The sequence below is a fragment of the Trypanosoma theileri genome (genome assembly GCF_002087225.1).
Source record: "Trypanosoma theileri isolate Edinburgh chromosome Unknown TM35_Tth_14_V1, whole genome shotgun sequence".
NCBI classification, from domain to species: Eukaryota; Euglenozoa; class Kinetoplastea; order Trypanosomatida; family Trypanosomatidae; genus Trypanosoma; species Trypanosoma theileri.
Genome location: NW_021639856.1, coordinates 143,313 through 159,142, shown reverse-complemented (window position 1 = coordinate 159,142; position 15,830 = coordinate 143,313). Strand labels below are relative to the sequence as shown.

Sequence of the window (15,830 nt, the reverse complement as noted above, 5' to 3'; positions counted from 1 at the left end):
TAATAATAATAATAATAATAATAATAATAATAATAATAATAATAACGCAGCCGCTGCGGATGGGAGAACCCCGCAGACTTCCACAGCAGCCGTGCCGCCGGCCTCTGGCGGTGTGGGAGGCGCCGCCCCCGGCAAAGATGATGATTTCATAAACGGCAAACCCAGCGATATGTTTCCATACGATGAGATCAAAAAGTGCACGGAGCGGGGGAATGGTCTTCTCTTTCGACTCGTGAACTTTAGCACCAAACAATGGGCCTTCTACAATGACTCCAAGATCTACGAATTCCACATTACGGTGGTCTTCTCCGATCAGTGCAGTGTGGATGCACTCGGCAACACCACGCTGGTGACGGATCCACAGACCGGCCGCACCGTCGCGAAGGTGGTGGTCTATCCATGCACGACGGAGCCGTTTGTGCAGGGACACATTGACGGCTTCGACGCGGAGTACCAGGCGGTGGGACTCACAGACGAGTATAAGAAACAACGACAGAAGCAGAAGAAGGTGGAGAAGGAAATGCGAAAACAGGAAAAGAGTGGCGGAGAACAGGTGGAGAATGATGAATTGGATGAACCAGTAGTACCACGTCAATAAAGAGGAAGAAGAAGAAGAAGAAGAGAAAAAAAAAGAAGGAAAAGAAATTAAAGGTGGATGTTGTTGTTGTTGTTTTTGACTTATTATTATTATTATTATTATTATTATTATTATGTTTTCTTAATGGTGATGACGCTCATCTGATATTTTTCTTTCTTTATCTCTTGCATACTCACACCTATGCCAGTTTATATCTATCCAATGCGTATATGTATATATGTATTTGTATAGATATATATATAGAGAGAAAGGGAGCGAGGACGAGGACAAAAAATAGAGGAAGTCAAGTTCTTTTTTTTTTGTTCGAGAAAAATAAAACCTTATTCTTGTTTTGGCTGGGGAAATACAAGCAAAAAAAGATCATGTGTTTCCTTTTTTCCTTTTCTTATTTGCTGAAGAGGACTCGAATGTGTATTTTTTTTTTTCTTAAAAGATATTATTATTATTATTATTATTATTGCCTCAACTTCCCCATAGTCTCCCTCATGTTATTTCTGATTGAGGATGACAGAGATGCTTCTATAGCTATATGTATTTATATGTGATCGCTGCTTGTGATGCACTTTTACTTCTGTTTTTCTCTTATTTGCAGGGTTCCTGCAGTTTTCGATCTTGATTCCCTCTTGTCATTGTTCCCGTCTCTGATTTTGACGTTAAAAGAGAAAAGGAAGTGTGTGTGTATATATATCTCTGTACTGCATGGATCTTGTGTTCTTTCTTTTTTCTTTTTTGTTTCCTCTTTACTACCATGCGTATGCATATACAATTTTTTTTTCCTTTTCCTCTTCCTCTTTTCTCGCTATATGTATGTGTGTATGTTGGTATGTATCTATCTCTATCTTTATCCCTCTCTCTCTCTCTATCTCTGTGTGAGTGTGTGAGTATAAAGAAGAGACTGAGGATGTAGGCAGTAATGGTGTGTGAATACAGTAAGTGTATGTGCGTGTGTGTTAGCATACAGATGACTTCTTTCTTTCTTTCTTTCTGCAGCCGCGTACAATGGGGTTGAGACCATATATATATATATATATAATGGAAAGAAAGCGGATATATAAAAGGAAAGGGGAATAGATGAGGAGGAGAATCAAGAAGAAGAAGAAAAGACGAAAATTAAATAAATGGATGATAGTAAAGAAAGAAAGAAAAAGAATAAAGGTTTGTGATGTGCGCATATAGTTCTATGGGAGTAGGAAAGGAGAAAAGACCCTTAAAAAAGAAAAAAAAAGGCAATGAATATATATATATATTTTTAAATTTAATGAATGATTTTCATTGTTTTTTTTTGTTTTCTTTTTCCTACTACTTGTTGTAAATGTTCTTTATCTGTGTGTTTGTGTTTGTGTTTCTCTTTCTCTTTGTGTGTACTCTTCTCATATCCTCTAGTATAGTTGGAGAGAGATGATATGAAAGTAAACACATAGAGGAATAACAAACTTTTTATTAGTAAATAATAAGCACAACACCGCCAATACACTCTCTTGTGTTAGAGTGCTAATGGACTATATCACTATTTTCTTTATTTTCTTTCTTTTTTTTTTATTAAACTGAATTCGTTTTTTTCTTTATTTTACTTTCTTCTTCTACTTATTTTTCTTCTTGTCTGTCAGTGCATGGATGTATGTGCAGCGAAGACCGGTAGAGTTTATCGTCTTTTCTATTTGTCACCAAGACTCTATTGTAGGTGACTGATGACACCCACACTTCCTTTTCTTTCTCTTGTTTTTTTTTGTTTGTTTTTCTCTCTCTTCTTTTATTTATTTCTTGTATTTATCTGTTTAATTCTGCTCCTGTTTTTTTCTTTTTTTTTGTTCTGTCGTGTTTCGTTGTTAACATATCTTCTCTTTTGCGTATATATATATATATATATATATATATATATATATATATATTCTGTATTTATCTGTTTAATTCTGCTCCTGTTTTTTTCTTTTTTTTTGTTCTGTCGTGTTTCGTTGTTAACATATCTTCTCTTTTGCGTATATATATATATATATATATATATATATATATATATATATATGGATTCTCTGAGTGTATCTTCATTCTTTTCTTTTCTTTCATCATTACTATTTGTATTCTCTTTTCTTCTTTTTTCTTCTTATAATAGGTCGTACGAGCAGGAGGATAATACGAAAAAGGACAAGAGACAGAAAGTCCCTAATCATTAATACTAATTGAGAAAAAAAGAAAAAAGAAACCTAAACCAACCAAACAACCCATTATCTATCTATATATATATATAATGACGGGCACAGCAGTTGCGGCGGACAGTCCGGCTCGGGCGCTGCAGTCGCAGATTGATGTGCTCCAGCGGGAATTGTACGAGAGCGTCACGAAACTCTTCGCTGATGGAAATGTGAAGAAGAACAGTCACTACACCGCCCGCCATGCCGTCATCACGGAGGCCATTCGCAATGGAAAACTCCCCCGCACCTTTTGGGCAGACGCCATCATCGCCGTCCTCAACACTCCAGAGGCAGGAACAGCCGATAATAATAATAATAATAATAATAATAATAATAATAATAATAATAATAATGATAATAATAATGATAGCGATCGGCTGCTTGGTCCATATGATGCTCATCTGCTGCGGGAGTATTTGGAGGATATGAAGGTGGTCTACACACCGACAGGTGTGCGGGTGGCACTGCAGTTTAAACCGAATCCATTCTTTGAAGAGACGGAACTGTGGGGAGAGGAACAGCAACATGGAACGGTGAAGTGCCATAGTCATGGAAACGACTGTGGTTGTGAGAAGAAGGAGGAGGAAACTAATAATAATAATAATAATAATAATAATAATAATAAGGATGAAGAAGAAGAGGATGAAGAAGATGATGGGGACTACAATTGTAACTTCTCTGGTATTACATGGAAGCCCGGTCATGGTCCAGAGATGGAAGATGATGATGATGAAGATAATAATAATAACAACAATAATAATAATAACAATAGTAATGAGAAGGAGAGAAAGCGTCCTCGTACATCTGACGGTGAAATGCCAACACGTGGATGGAGTTTCCTCGATGTCTTCAGCAAGATGCTTCCACACCCCGCCGATGATGAGGCCTTCGACAATGATGAGGATGAAGAAGATGATGATGAGGAATTTGAAGAGGCTGTGGAGAAGTGGGAGACAGAGATGGATGACCGCAAGGAATTGTTAATGTTGTTAGTCGAGGATGTATGGATGGATCCCATCAACGCCTACACAAAGGGAAAGAAGACAGAGACAACAACAGAGAAAAGTGATCCAGCAGCACAGAAGACAAGAACAGAGTAAGTTATTGGAAAGGAGGAAAAAAAAAAAAATAACAACGTCTATGTGTGAGGTTTGTTTTCACGTTATTTATTTTACGTGTGGACTAACGGAAACATGAGATACTTTTTTTGTTTTTTTTCTGTTCTTCTTTTTTTTTTTTTGTCATTCGTTATTTAATACTGGTGAACCTTTTATTATTATATTTTTTTTTCTCTTTTTTTTCTTTTGGCAGAAATATTAGATGTGATTCCTTTTGGAAAAAAAAAAAAAAAAGCCACGTGAAGTGGGGGATATGAGGAAGTGATGTGTGCAGAGCACAGGAGTGGAGCTGGCCCTAATAAAGAAGAGGAAAAGAAGTATATATATATATATATATATACATGAAAGGAAGAAAGAAAAAGGGGATGAGAGAATGAAAGTTTACGAATTTGGAGTTATTTTCTTTTTTTGTTGTTATTACCATTATTGTAGTGAGAAGAATAAAAAAAACATGAACGAAAGAAAAAAAAAAAAACAAGAGAAGGAAGGAAAAAACAAACAAGAAAACAAACAATATCAATGAGAGGGAGGGTGGGTGGGATAGGAAATACAGTACACTGATCCTTATTTCCTACTACTAGTACTACTAATATTATTATTACTATTAGTAGTATTCCTCTTATCAATATTGACAAGTGTTTGGTGCGTTTATTCTTTCCAGTTGAAGTTCCTCATGTCTTTGTACATGCACTTATCCTTACACTCGCCCTTATCTATATATATATATACATGTGTCCTGCTGGCCCTGTCCCTGTAAAATAGAGGGAACGTAAAGAGGAACGAGAAATCAAACAAACAAGACAAACCAACGAGTAAAAAGAAAAAAAAAAAAACAAGTATTCTTCTTTGTTATATATTTATGATGAGATGGTTTGTTTTTGATTCTTTTTTGCGTTTTTTTTTGATTCTGGGAGTAAGGGGTTTATAATACCATTCTTTTTTTCTTTTCTTTTTCTCTTCTCTTGTTGTTATTCTGCTTTCCTCCGCATTATATATCCACACTTCCCTTAACTTGACTGACAAGAAAGAAGTAAACAAATAACAATTCCACACACACAAAAAAAAAAAAAAAGAGAAAAGAAAAGAAAAGAAAAAACACACACACACACAGTCTCACAATCCAAACAGCCCTCTTTCTTATGGGGAGTGGACTCACCAAACACAAGGACGTCAACCCGTCAAGACAACACAACAGCAACACTCATACATTCACTAATAATAAGAATAAGAATAAGAATAATAATAAGAAGAAATTATCATCATCCCGTAAACGATCCACAGAAAATGATTTTCACGGCCGCAGTGCTGGTCCACATACAAATCCCGTCATTTATCCAATAGTCAATCCACCCACTTCGGAGGGGTCTACACAATACCGCTGCGGTGGACCAAATGTGGTGGATGGTATCATCACCCCATCCCTCTCCTCCGCCAATCTCACCGAGGCCTATTGGAAAAGAGACCACAGCGATGAAAAGAGTAAAATGACCTCCTCTGGCGCTACTGTATTACTTTATCAAATTATCATTCCACGACCGGCATATGATGTATGGGCCTTCTACAATGATACGGAGGAAATTCATTTTCTCATCACTTTCCATTTCAGCCCGCATCCCATGCAAACACGTGAGAAACTACGACCACTTGGGGCCACTACACTTGTATGGGAACAGGACGGTACAGTCATTGCGAAATTATGTGTGGGCCCTGCAGAGACTTCATTTGCGTTTGCAGGCCATCTCGTGGCTTACCGTGTCACTATTGAAGGGATTCCAGTCGATCCCATCGTATGAATAAATTATGTGTTTGTCTTTCTTTGTCTTTCTCTAATAATGACCATGGTCTTGCCTTTTCTCTTTTTTTTTCCCATATTATTATTATTATTATTATTATTATTATTATTATTATTATTATTATTATTATTATTATTATTATTATTATTATTATTCTTTTATTTACCGTAAGGTCAAATGATTGACAACAATAATAACCATATTCCAATGAAATGGGTGTAGTCTGCATTTCCAATTTAATTTTTTTCCTTTTTTTGTCCCTTCATATCATTCCTCACCCCCTCTCTTTTTTTTTTTGGCATTATTCTGTTCTTTTTTTTTGTTGAATTTCCATAGTGGGTTTCTATGTTGTAGTCCCTGGAAAGAAATAATCGTTTCTTCTTTAGAAGAAAAGCCTTTTTTTTTGTTATTAATATTATTTTTATTATTATTTTTATTGTTCGTCTGCTTTAGTTCTTCTCTTATTATTAATATTATTACTCTTATATTATAATAATTGTAATTATTATAATAATTATTGTTATTGTTACTACTGCTACTATTACTGTTACTATTATTCTTTCCTTTTTTTCTATCTATTTCTTGACTTCTTCATTATAACGACTCTTACATATAATTTCCCTTCAGAAGTGCAACACAGGTCTAGACAGACAAAGCGTCTACTATTCTCTATTTATTATTTATATCCACAACCCCATATATATATAAATAAATAAGTATAAAAGTATATAAATACGCATATAATTACTCGTTCTCTACGTCAATATGGGCTGCGGTGCTTCCTCGAGTGCTCCTGCGATTGAATACAAGCACGGTAAACCAACCTTTAAGGGTGATGAGGTTGTAAAGGGGTTTAACGAAGGCAATGGTCTTCTTTTCCGCATTGTAAACAAGAAGAAGAAGCAATGGGCGTACTATAACGATACCACTCAATATGAAATGCATGTAAAGGTAACTTTTGGTGAAGATTGTGATATTAAGGCGCTTGGCAAAACACATTTGGAGCGATTGGACTCTGGTGAATATGTGGCCACCGTCGTTGTGTATCCTTGCGAAACAGAGATGTTTATTGAGGGACGTGTGAATGGGTTTAAAGTGAAGATGGATGCACTTCCCCTCTCAGAAGAGTACAAGCGCCGACAGGAAGAAAAGCAAAATAATAATAATACTAATAATAATGAGAATAATAATAATGAGAATAATAATAATAATTAAGAAGGAATGACTCCGAGAAAACAGTCAAAGGAGAAGATAAAAGGAAGGAAGGAAGGAAAGAAAGAGAAGAAAAAAAAGCAATGAAAATGAATCCCTTTTCTAGTGAAAGGGGCGCAGAGAACGAAGAAAAAGAGGAAAAAAAAAAAAAATGCCTGCAAAACTGGGAAATGTGATTGGTAGATTTATTGTTATTGACTTGTGTTGATATTCGACTTTCTTTTTTTTTTTTCTTTCTTTCTTTTGATGACTAATTTTTTGTATTTTTGATTTTGCTCTTTTCTAAATATTTTTGTACGCCCTTTGTGTTGTCGTGTTTCTCTGTTTCTCAGGGCATATGCTTTTTTTTTTTTTTTTAAATATTGTTTCTTTTCTACTGCGTTTATTTGTTTTTTTTTCCCCCCTGTTTTTTTTCATTCTTTTTACTGTTATTACTGTTATTATTATTATTGTAGTGACAGTAAGAGGAGTACTATTTGCTTATAGACTACTGGTGGTCTTGGTTGGTGAGAGGGATCCGCCATTTCTGGGCATATGCCTCCTTCCTTTTTTTTTTCTTCTTTGTTTGTTTGTTCGTTCGTTCGTTTTTTTTTTTTTTTAGATGTTTTTTCTTTCTTTCTCTCATTCTTCTTACCTTTTTATTATCACTCTCTTTGCTGTGCTGTGGAGGGATATATATATATATATATATATATATATATATATATATATATATATACGGATGTGTGTTGAATGAACGCACGTTATTCCAGGTAACTCACAGTTGTCTGAGTATATATATATATATATATATATATATATATATATATATATATATATATATGCAAGTGAGTATATGTGTAAATGTTAGTAAAAGGGGGAAAATCAAATTAGAAGATTGTCTGCTTGTGGCAAAAATAACAAGCGCAACGCAAAAAAAAGAAGAAAAACTAGAAAGAAAGAAAGAAAAAGAAAGGAACGAGCAGAGAGAGAGGAAGAAAGGACGAAAGCAGAAAAAGAAAAAAAAAACAAAAGGGGTAAAAAAAATAAAAAGAAGAAAAGAAAAACAAAAAGAAAAAGAAATAAAACGCAATTGTTAGAGTGAGTGAAGGATAAATGAACAAGACAAAGAAACGTCTCTTTCTTTCTCAATGATTATTGTTTATGATTATTATTATTTTTTTTTTTCTTCATCTATCATGAGCCCTTTCTTCCCCTCTCCCCTCTTTTTTCTCGAAACTAGAAAAGAGACTGAAGATAACGTGAGTGAGAGAGAGAGAGAGAGCAAGGGAGGGGAAGGAAAGGGCGTAGAAGTAAAAGAAAGTGAAATAATCCGAGAGAATGTAAAGGAAAGAAAAGGGGATGAGAAGAAAAGAAGAAGAAGAATGAGAAAAACAAAAACAAAAGAAAATAATAAAACGAAGGGAACTAGGGACCTGTGTAACGAAGTCTCTACGGTACTGGTATATACCTTTTTTTTTGTATATCTACGCACAAACTTGACCCAGTCCACCTCAACCTTGTGCAATGTCCTGCGTTTTCCCATTCTTTCCATTTTTTATTTTCAAATTGTTTTTTTTTCTTTTTTTTTTGTATTTATGTCTGTGTCTGTGTGTGTCATTATTATGATCTTTAGAAATGATTCTTCCGGAGTCCCAATCAACTTTGTGTGTATTGGTTCCGATATATATTTATTTATATTTATTTTATTTTATTTTTTTTTCTTTTACCCCAAGTTATGACCTCTGCTGTGCATGTCTCCTATTGTTGTTTAGGCATGCAACCCTTTACTGTGTGTGATGGGGTCTTTGGTTTGGCCTTCTCTATCTATCTCTTTAAATATATATATATATATGTATGTATATGTATGTTTTTTCTTTTCTTTTCGTTCCTATTAACTTGTAAAAATCGTAGATTTTGACGCTATAGAAAGGAAAACAACTACCACAAGGTCGTTTTTGTTTCTTTTTCTTCTTGTATTTAGTACCTTTTTATTAAACCATCCATCTATTATTGAAATCCACAACCCCATATATATATAAATAAATAAGTATAAAAGTATATAAATACGCATATAATTACTCGTTCTCTACGTCAATATGGGCTGCGGTGCTTCCTCGAGTGCTCCTGCGATTGAATACAAGAACGGTAAACCAACCTTTAAGGGTGATGAGGTTGTAAAGGGGTTTAACGAAGGCAATGGTCTTCTCTTCCGCATTGTAAACAGAAAGAAGAAGCAATGGGCGTACTATAACGATACCACTCAATATGAAATGCATGTAAAGGTAACTTTTGGTGAAGATTGTGATATTAAGGCGCTTGGCAAAACACATTTGGAGCGATTGGACTCTGGTGAATATGTGGCCACCGTCGTTGTGTATCCACGTGAGACGGAGATGTTTATTGAGGGACGTGTGAATGGGTTTAAAGTGAAGATGGATGCACTTCCCCTCTCAGAAGAGTACAGGCGCCGTCAAGAAGAGCGTAGGAGGTAAGAATATAAAGTAAGAAAAGAAAAAAAAGGAGTGGATTGAAAGTATACGTTTACATCTGTGTGTATGCATCGATTTTTTTTTTTTTTTTTGCTTTTTTTTTATTTGCTTGCTTTCTGCAAGAAAAAATGGTTTTTTTTTCCCTTTTTTTTCTTGCCTTTGGACTTGCTATACTGGTGTGATGTACATATCTATACATCGCTTTATTTTAATATATTTGCTTACATTCATGGGAAGACACATTCTTCTTTCCCGCGGGTGATTGAAAATGGGCGTGTGTGTGTGTGTGTGGTGCCTAATATGTGTTGTAATGCGTATATGTTTCTTTATTATTATTATTATTATTTATATAAGGAGCCCCGTCCATATATATATATATATATCTTTTTAAATAATATGGTTTGCAGACGAGGTTGATTCTTCTTTTTTTTTTTTGTTTCTCTTTGCTTTCAACAGGTACCATAAAAGGCCGTTTAATTCGATTCTGTTTGTAGCTGCACTCTCTCTTTTTTGTTTCGTTTTGGGTTCTTTCAACCCCTTAACTGAAAACTGTCCTCTACGAAGGATGTGTGTAAGAAAAGAAGGAAATAAAGAAAGGAGAGAGAGAGAGAGAGAGAGAGAGAGAGAGAGATAAAATAAAAAAAGGGAGAAGTGAGGAGTGGGAGTTTCTTTTAAGAAGATGGAGTGAAAAGGATGGGAGAACTAATGGAAAAGTAAAAAGAGGAGAAAGGAGAGAAGGTTAAATTAAAGGAATCACCGGAGTGACCCCCCCTTTCGGTTCATTATTATACTATTATTATTAGGAGAAAGCGAAAATAGGGAATAATAATGAAAGGAAAGGGTATATATATACATATAGTTACAGTTTCTATAGTTCCCCTCCTTCCCTCTTATTGTACGTATATGTTTGATAAGTGAAGGAGGAGGCTGTGGTATTGTTTTATCATAATCATAGGGGATTTTTCCCTCCTCTAACATTTTTCTGGAATTCAATGGGCCTCATTTTTCTTTTTCTTTTCATTACACGGGTCAATGTTATTTTCCTTTAAAAAAAAATCTTATATACTTTCCTTTTTGTTGTTGTTCTTGTTATTCTTATAATGAATATATATTTATATATCTTATATATATATATATATATATATATATATATATGTTTATTTTCTCTCTTTTTGACACTGCATGCCTCCATACCCTTCCACCTCCATTCACCTTCACATGGCCGAGGGGTCTACACTTGCTCCATATTGTTTCTTTCTTTTTCTTCTTTTTTTTTCACCTATCCAACTCTTTTCTTTGATTCTTTCTCTTTTTTTTTCTTTCCCCTGCCCTTCTATTCCTGACAATAAAAAAGGGTTAACGCTGATAACTTCCCTCTCACATATTATTTCCACAAGTTGTTAGTTGATTCTAAAAAAAAAAAAAAGTTTTTTTTTTTTTATCAAATGCGAGTATCATCTTTACTGCGGCGCACTTCTCGACGGGGCCCGGGCGGCTGGACAACCCCAACACTGCAGCAACTCGTCCAAACCAATACACACTCATATACACAGACAGATGGGCAAACAAACCCACAAGCACATAGACACACTAACACACGAACACCACCATTAGGGGCAGCCCCATCCTCTGAAGTGAAACGTGCGTTTGGTGTAGATGACTTTTCCATGATTGATCGTCAGCAGATGACTCTTACAAAGTTATTCCACATGACGATGGATGCAACCTTTAAACCAAAGGATCCAGATAGTAGGGTGTACGGTGGGGATGGATCCACACAGAAAGCCGCACTACGTGAAGAGCTTAAGACAATGGATAGCCGTATTACCCCTTTTGCTCATGAAGAGATTCTTAATGATTATCTTAAAAATATTACAGAGATTAGTGGTCCATCTGGTCAACATTGTGATAGGGAATTGCTAAGAGGACGTTTAGTTGGTTTACTTTTCTTTACAGAGTCCGAACGTTCACTGGTGTTTATGAGGAAACTGCAAAAGCTTCACCAACAGCATCGACAAGACTTTGTAGTTGTGGCTATATCCATGGGAGGTAAAGAGATGATAGATATTACACGGCAACATGGTTTCTTTCATTGTACCCATCGCAATGGGGCAACATGGTTGGCGAGAGATGCTGGACTTATGATTAGACCATTAACTCCACTACCACGACTTATTGTAGTGGATGGCACCACTGGAGAGGAAATAACACGAAGTGGTTTAACGGCTGTTATCACACATCCCGATACCTGTTTTACCGCCTGGCGTCGTGGAGATCCAGGGCATGATTGGTGGGATTACATCAAGACGTTTTATTTGTAATTTCACATTTGTTTGGTACTCTCTTAAGGGTTATTCTTATTTGCTATCTATTATTACTAACGTCTTTGTTTCCCTCCCCCCCACTTTCACCCCACCAATAAAGGTGTGTGTGCGTGGTGGTGATGTTGGGGTTTTGACTACACCGGCATTTTTTGTTTATTTATTTTTATTTTTTTTTCTGAAGAATGGCTATATATATATATATATATATATATATTTTTTTTTTTGTTTTGCCCTTTAAATCTATCCGGGGATACCGCATTAGATTTAGTGAGTGTATTATTATTCTTTTTTATGTTATTTTACCCACTCTTCATTTGCCCCTTCTCAAAGAGGAAAAGGTCTGTAGGTGCTGGAGCCCTAAAAGGCCGATGACTTTGTAAGTTCACAGCGATTTCGTCTATCGTAGATTGTTTTAATGTGTTGCTATGTTAAATCAGAGTAATAGGATATGATGAACAAAAACTCTCGTTTTTTCTTTTTTTTTTCCTCCTTTTTTCCTTTTGAAGGAATAAGGAGAGTATACTGAATGCAGGAAGCACATATTCCAGTAAACAAACAAACAAACACACACAAAAAAAGAAAACGGGAAGATTCTGTGTATGAATGGAGGAAAATGAAAAGAAAAAAAACAAGAGAATAAAAGTATGTACAAGTTGAAGGGCTTAACGCATTCTTATTTTTTCGTTTTGCAAATATTGTTTTCTTTTGTTTATGTTTTCTTGCCGTTCTATTCGTATATATATAAATATATTTAACATGGACATGTGTATTTTTGTTCTTCTTTATTTTTCCACTTCTGTTAATGACATTTTATACAATCAATGAGTAATGTAGCGAACAAGAAAAGAAAAGAAAGGGACTTTGACAAGACACTTGACTACACGCAAGGCAAAGACTCTGGTTGACTACGTCACACATCGTCGTATTAACAGTTATCACAAAAAGAACTAGAGGCGATAATACAGCAAAAAACAAACAAACAAACAAACAGTAAAAAAAAAAAAAAAAACAGCAACAATTAACAAATATGGGTAGTGGGGCATCAAAAAATCCTTCATCAGATCCCACAAAGAACAATCGTGTTGGTTACCGCAATGGACGTCCAAAGGTGTTGGGAGACGAAATAATTGGGTGTTTCAGTACAGTTGACACCAGTGGAAAGACTATCGTCCCACCTGGATTGCTATATCGTATTGTGGACAGAACCAAACGAGAATGGTATTTCTACAACGATACAAGAGAGTACAACATGATTGTTACTGGTTACTTTGGCCCTTACAATGTCATTAAAGCGCTGGGGAAAGCAAAGATGTGGCGAGAAATGCCCAGTGGATTGCTTATCGTAGAATTAACTATAGCACCCCTTAAAACTGAACCTTTTCTAGAGGGTCTCGTTACCGATGGGTTTGACTTGCGTTTTAGAGCTATACCAATATAAGTATGAAGAAAGTAAAGTATTTAAAACAGAAAAAAAAAAGTATATTAAATGATACGAAGGAGACGTATGCATTACAAGAAATCTATAGGAAGCCTCCACGCGGCTTCTCTTCTACTTATATATATATATATATATATATATATATATATATATTAATGGATTCAACCTCAATACCTTTTTTACCAACAAAATTAGTTAAAGCGAAAGAAATCTGCAATTGCAAAATGTACCATAGTGTGGCGTACGAGATTATCTTCTGCAGTTTATATGAGATATGCACAATACGGTTTGTTGCGTCTCTTTAACGAATATCCTTATGTCATAATAATGATATTTTCACCACTTTATCTACCATCTATAGCTAAAAGGACTCATGACATTCCAACTCACAGAAACGGAGTACCTACTGTATTTTCTTCTAGATGAATTGTAACAAAAACATAAAAAAAATCATGTGCATTCCCCCTCCCCTAAAAAAAAAAAAAAACCACACACACAACAAAACCAAATGCAAAAGAGTGACATCAACCACAATCACGAATGTTATCAAATATTATTATTTTGCTCTCCTTTTGCTGTGCCATTGTTACCACGATACTCATGACTGTTTTTTTTTTTTTTCTCTCTCTTTTTTTTTTCTTCTCTTTCTATTTCTTTCTCTCCCCTTTGTTTGTGTTTGCTTTGACCGCTCATGTGTGTCGTGCTGTCATCGCATGCGCCATAACTATACCGTGAAAGAAAAAAACAGAATAGAAGAACCTCAAGAAGAGATTCAATCGAACAACAATTACTGAATAACAGTTGAAGAGAAATGCGCGAGATTGTGTGTGTTCAGGCCGGCCAGTGCGGTAACCAGATCGGTTCAAAGTTCTGGGAGGTGATCAGCGACGAGCACGGCGTTGACCCAACAGGCACGTACCAGGGTGACTCTGACCTTCAGCTGGAGCGTATTAACGTGTACTTTGATGAGGCAACCGGCGGCCGCTACGTGCCCCGCGCTGTGCTCATTGACCTGGAGCCCGGTACAATGGACTCCGTGCGCGCTGGTCCTTATGGCCAGATCTTCCGCCCGGACAACTTCATCTTCGGACAGTCTGGCGCCGGTAACAACTGGGCCAAGGGTCACTACACCGAGGGTGCGGAGCTCATCGACTCTGTGCTGGACGTCTGCCGCAAGGAGGCGGAGAGCTGCGACTGCCTGCAAGGCTTCCAGATTGCCCACTCCCTCGGTGGTGGTACGGGCTCTGGTATGGGAACGTTGCTCATCTCGAAGCTGCGCGAGGAGTACCCAGACCGCATCATGATGACCTTCTCCATCATCCCATCCCCCAAGGTGTCCGACACGGTCGTCGAGCCATACAACACGACGCTGTCTGTGCACCAGCTGGTGGAGAACTCGGACGAATCCATGTGCATTGATAACGAGGCTTTGTACGATATTTGCTTCCGTACACTCAAGCTGACGACACCGACATTTGGTGACTTGAACCATTTGGTGTCCGCTGTGATGTCCGGTGTGACGTGCTGCCTGCGCTTCCCTGGTCAGCTCAACTCCGACCTGCGCAAGCTGGCGGTGAACCTGGTCCCCTTCCCACGTCTGCACTTCTTCATGATGGGCTTCGCTCCGCTCACAAGCCGCGGCTCACAGCAGTACCGCGGTCTCTCAGTGCCCGAGCTGACGCAGCAGATGTTCGATGCCAAGAACATGATGCAGGCTGCCGACCCACGCCACGGCCGCTACCTGACAGCCTCCGCGCTCTTCCGCGGTCGCATGTCAACGAAGGAGGTGGACGAGCAGATGCTGAACGTGCAGAACAAGAACTCGTCCTACTTCATCGAGTGGATTCCCAACAACATCAAGTCCTCCATCTGCGACATCCCTCCCAAGGGTCTCAAGATGGCTGTCACCTTCATCGGCAACAACACCTGCATCCAGGAGATGTTCCGTCGCGTTGGCGAGCAGTTCACTGCCATGTTCCGTCGCAAGGCGTTCTTGCACTGGTACACGGGTGAGGGCATGGACGAGATGGAGTTCACTGAGGCAGAGTCCAACATGAACGATCTCGTGTCTGAGTACCAGCAGTACCAGGACGCCACCGTCGAGGAGGAGGGTGAGTTCGATGAGGAGGAGCAATACTAAATGGGATACATGGGGGTGCAGTAGCAACGACAGCAGCAGTGTTGTGGTCTGGGGAGGGCATGTGAGGACAGCAAGAAATAGGACATCCGACCCCGATTCTCTTCGCCTGTTTGTGCTTTTTGTTTTTCCTTCGTTTTATGACAAATCTTTTTTTTTCCGGGGTTAGGGACTGAGAGAATGATTTTGTGCTCAGGCGTCCGTTTATTATAGAGCTCAGGAGGAGAACAGCATTTGTTAGGAGAACGGCAGCAAGGTCATAGCCGGACGTTAGCCGCGGAGGGGATTGAGAGAGAGAGAAAGAAGAAGAGAGAAAGAAAGTAGGATAGGATAGAGAGGAGGTGTTTCTCTTCTTTACTGTCTGACTCGTTATCTCTCTGTTCTTTTTTCTCCTTCTTTCACTGATGTAATCGATTTTCTCTTGTACCCCTTCTTCTTTTCATCTGTTGTGTATGTATGTATGCATGTTTGTGCGTGTGTTTTTGTTCTGTGCTGTGCCATTGTTACCGCCCTACACCTTTGTTGCTCCTTTTTTGTTCCTCTTTTTTTTTTT

The 15,830-nt window shown here is 37.5% G+C and overlaps 8 protein-coding genes across 8 annotated transcripts; all 8 read left to right on the top strand.

The window, feature by feature from the left end:
- Position 1: 1 nt before the first annotated feature.
- On the top strand, positions 2-598 carry TM35_000141670 (calpain-like cysteine peptidase; the record flags this gene model as incomplete). The annotated part of the gene is made up of 1 exon (XM_029025612.1): positions 2-598. A coding segment is annotated over one exon (597 nt), but the record flags the coding sequence as incomplete, so codon positions are not given.
- Positions 599-2,840: 2,242 nt separating this feature from the next.
- Positions 2,841-3,884, top strand: TM35_000141660 (uncharacterized protein; the record flags this gene model as incomplete). Its single annotated transcript, XM_029025611.1, has 1 exon — positions 2,841-3,884. The coding sequence occupies one exon, from the start codon at positions 2,841-2,843 to the stop codon at positions 3,882-3,884; it is 1,044 nt and encodes a 347-aa protein (XP_028883021.1).
- Positions 3,885-5,041: 1,157 nt separating this feature from the next.
- TM35_000141650 (putative calpain-like cysteine peptidase) lies at positions 5,042-5,695 on the top strand (the record flags this gene model as incomplete). Its single annotated transcript, XM_029025610.1, has 1 exon — positions 5,042-5,695. One exon carries the CDS (start codon positions 5,042-5,044, stop codon positions 5,693-5,695), a length of 654 nt encoding a protein of 217 aa, XP_028883020.1.
- A 765-nt stretch (positions 5,696-6,460) lies between these two features.
- Positions 6,461-6,910, top strand: TM35_000141640 (calpain-like cysteine peptidase; the record flags this gene model as incomplete). The annotated part of the gene is made up of 1 exon (XM_029025609.1): positions 6,461-6,910. The coding sequence occupies one exon, from the start codon at positions 6,461-6,463 to the stop codon at positions 6,908-6,910; it is 450 nt and encodes a 149-aa protein (XP_028883019.1).
- Positions 6,911-8,985: 2,075 nt separating this feature from the next.
- Positions 8,986-9,381, top strand: TM35_000141630 (calpain-like cysteine peptidase; the record flags this gene model as incomplete). The annotated part of the gene is made up of 1 exon (XM_029025608.1): positions 8,986-9,381. One exon carries the CDS (start codon positions 8,986-8,988, stop codon positions 9,379-9,381), a length of 396 nt encoding a protein of 131 aa, XP_028883018.1.
- Positions 9,382-10,823: 1,442 nt separating this feature from the next.
- TM35_000141620 (uncharacterized protein) lies at positions 10,824-11,699 on the top strand (the record flags this gene model as incomplete). Its single annotated transcript, XM_029025607.1, has 1 exon — positions 10,824-11,699. One exon carries the CDS (start codon positions 10,824-10,826, stop codon positions 11,697-11,699), a length of 876 nt encoding a protein of 291 aa, XP_028883017.1.
- Positions 11,700-12,729: 1,030 nt separating this feature from the next.
- On the top strand, positions 12,730-13,140 carry TM35_000141610 (calpain-like cysteine peptidase; the record flags this gene model as incomplete). Its single annotated transcript, XM_029025606.1, has 1 exon — positions 12,730-13,140. One exon carries the CDS (start codon positions 12,730-12,732, stop codon positions 13,138-13,140), a length of 411 nt encoding a protein of 136 aa, XP_028883016.1.
- An 811-nt stretch (positions 13,141-13,951) lies between these two features.
- Positions 13,952-15,280, top strand: TM35_000141600 (beta-tubulin; the record flags this gene model as incomplete). Its single annotated transcript, XM_029025605.1, has 1 exon — positions 13,952-15,280. One exon carries the CDS (start codon positions 13,952-13,954, stop codon positions 15,278-15,280), a length of 1,329 nt encoding a protein of 442 aa, XP_028883015.1.
- Between the last annotated feature and the right edge of the window lie 550 nt (positions 15,281-15,830).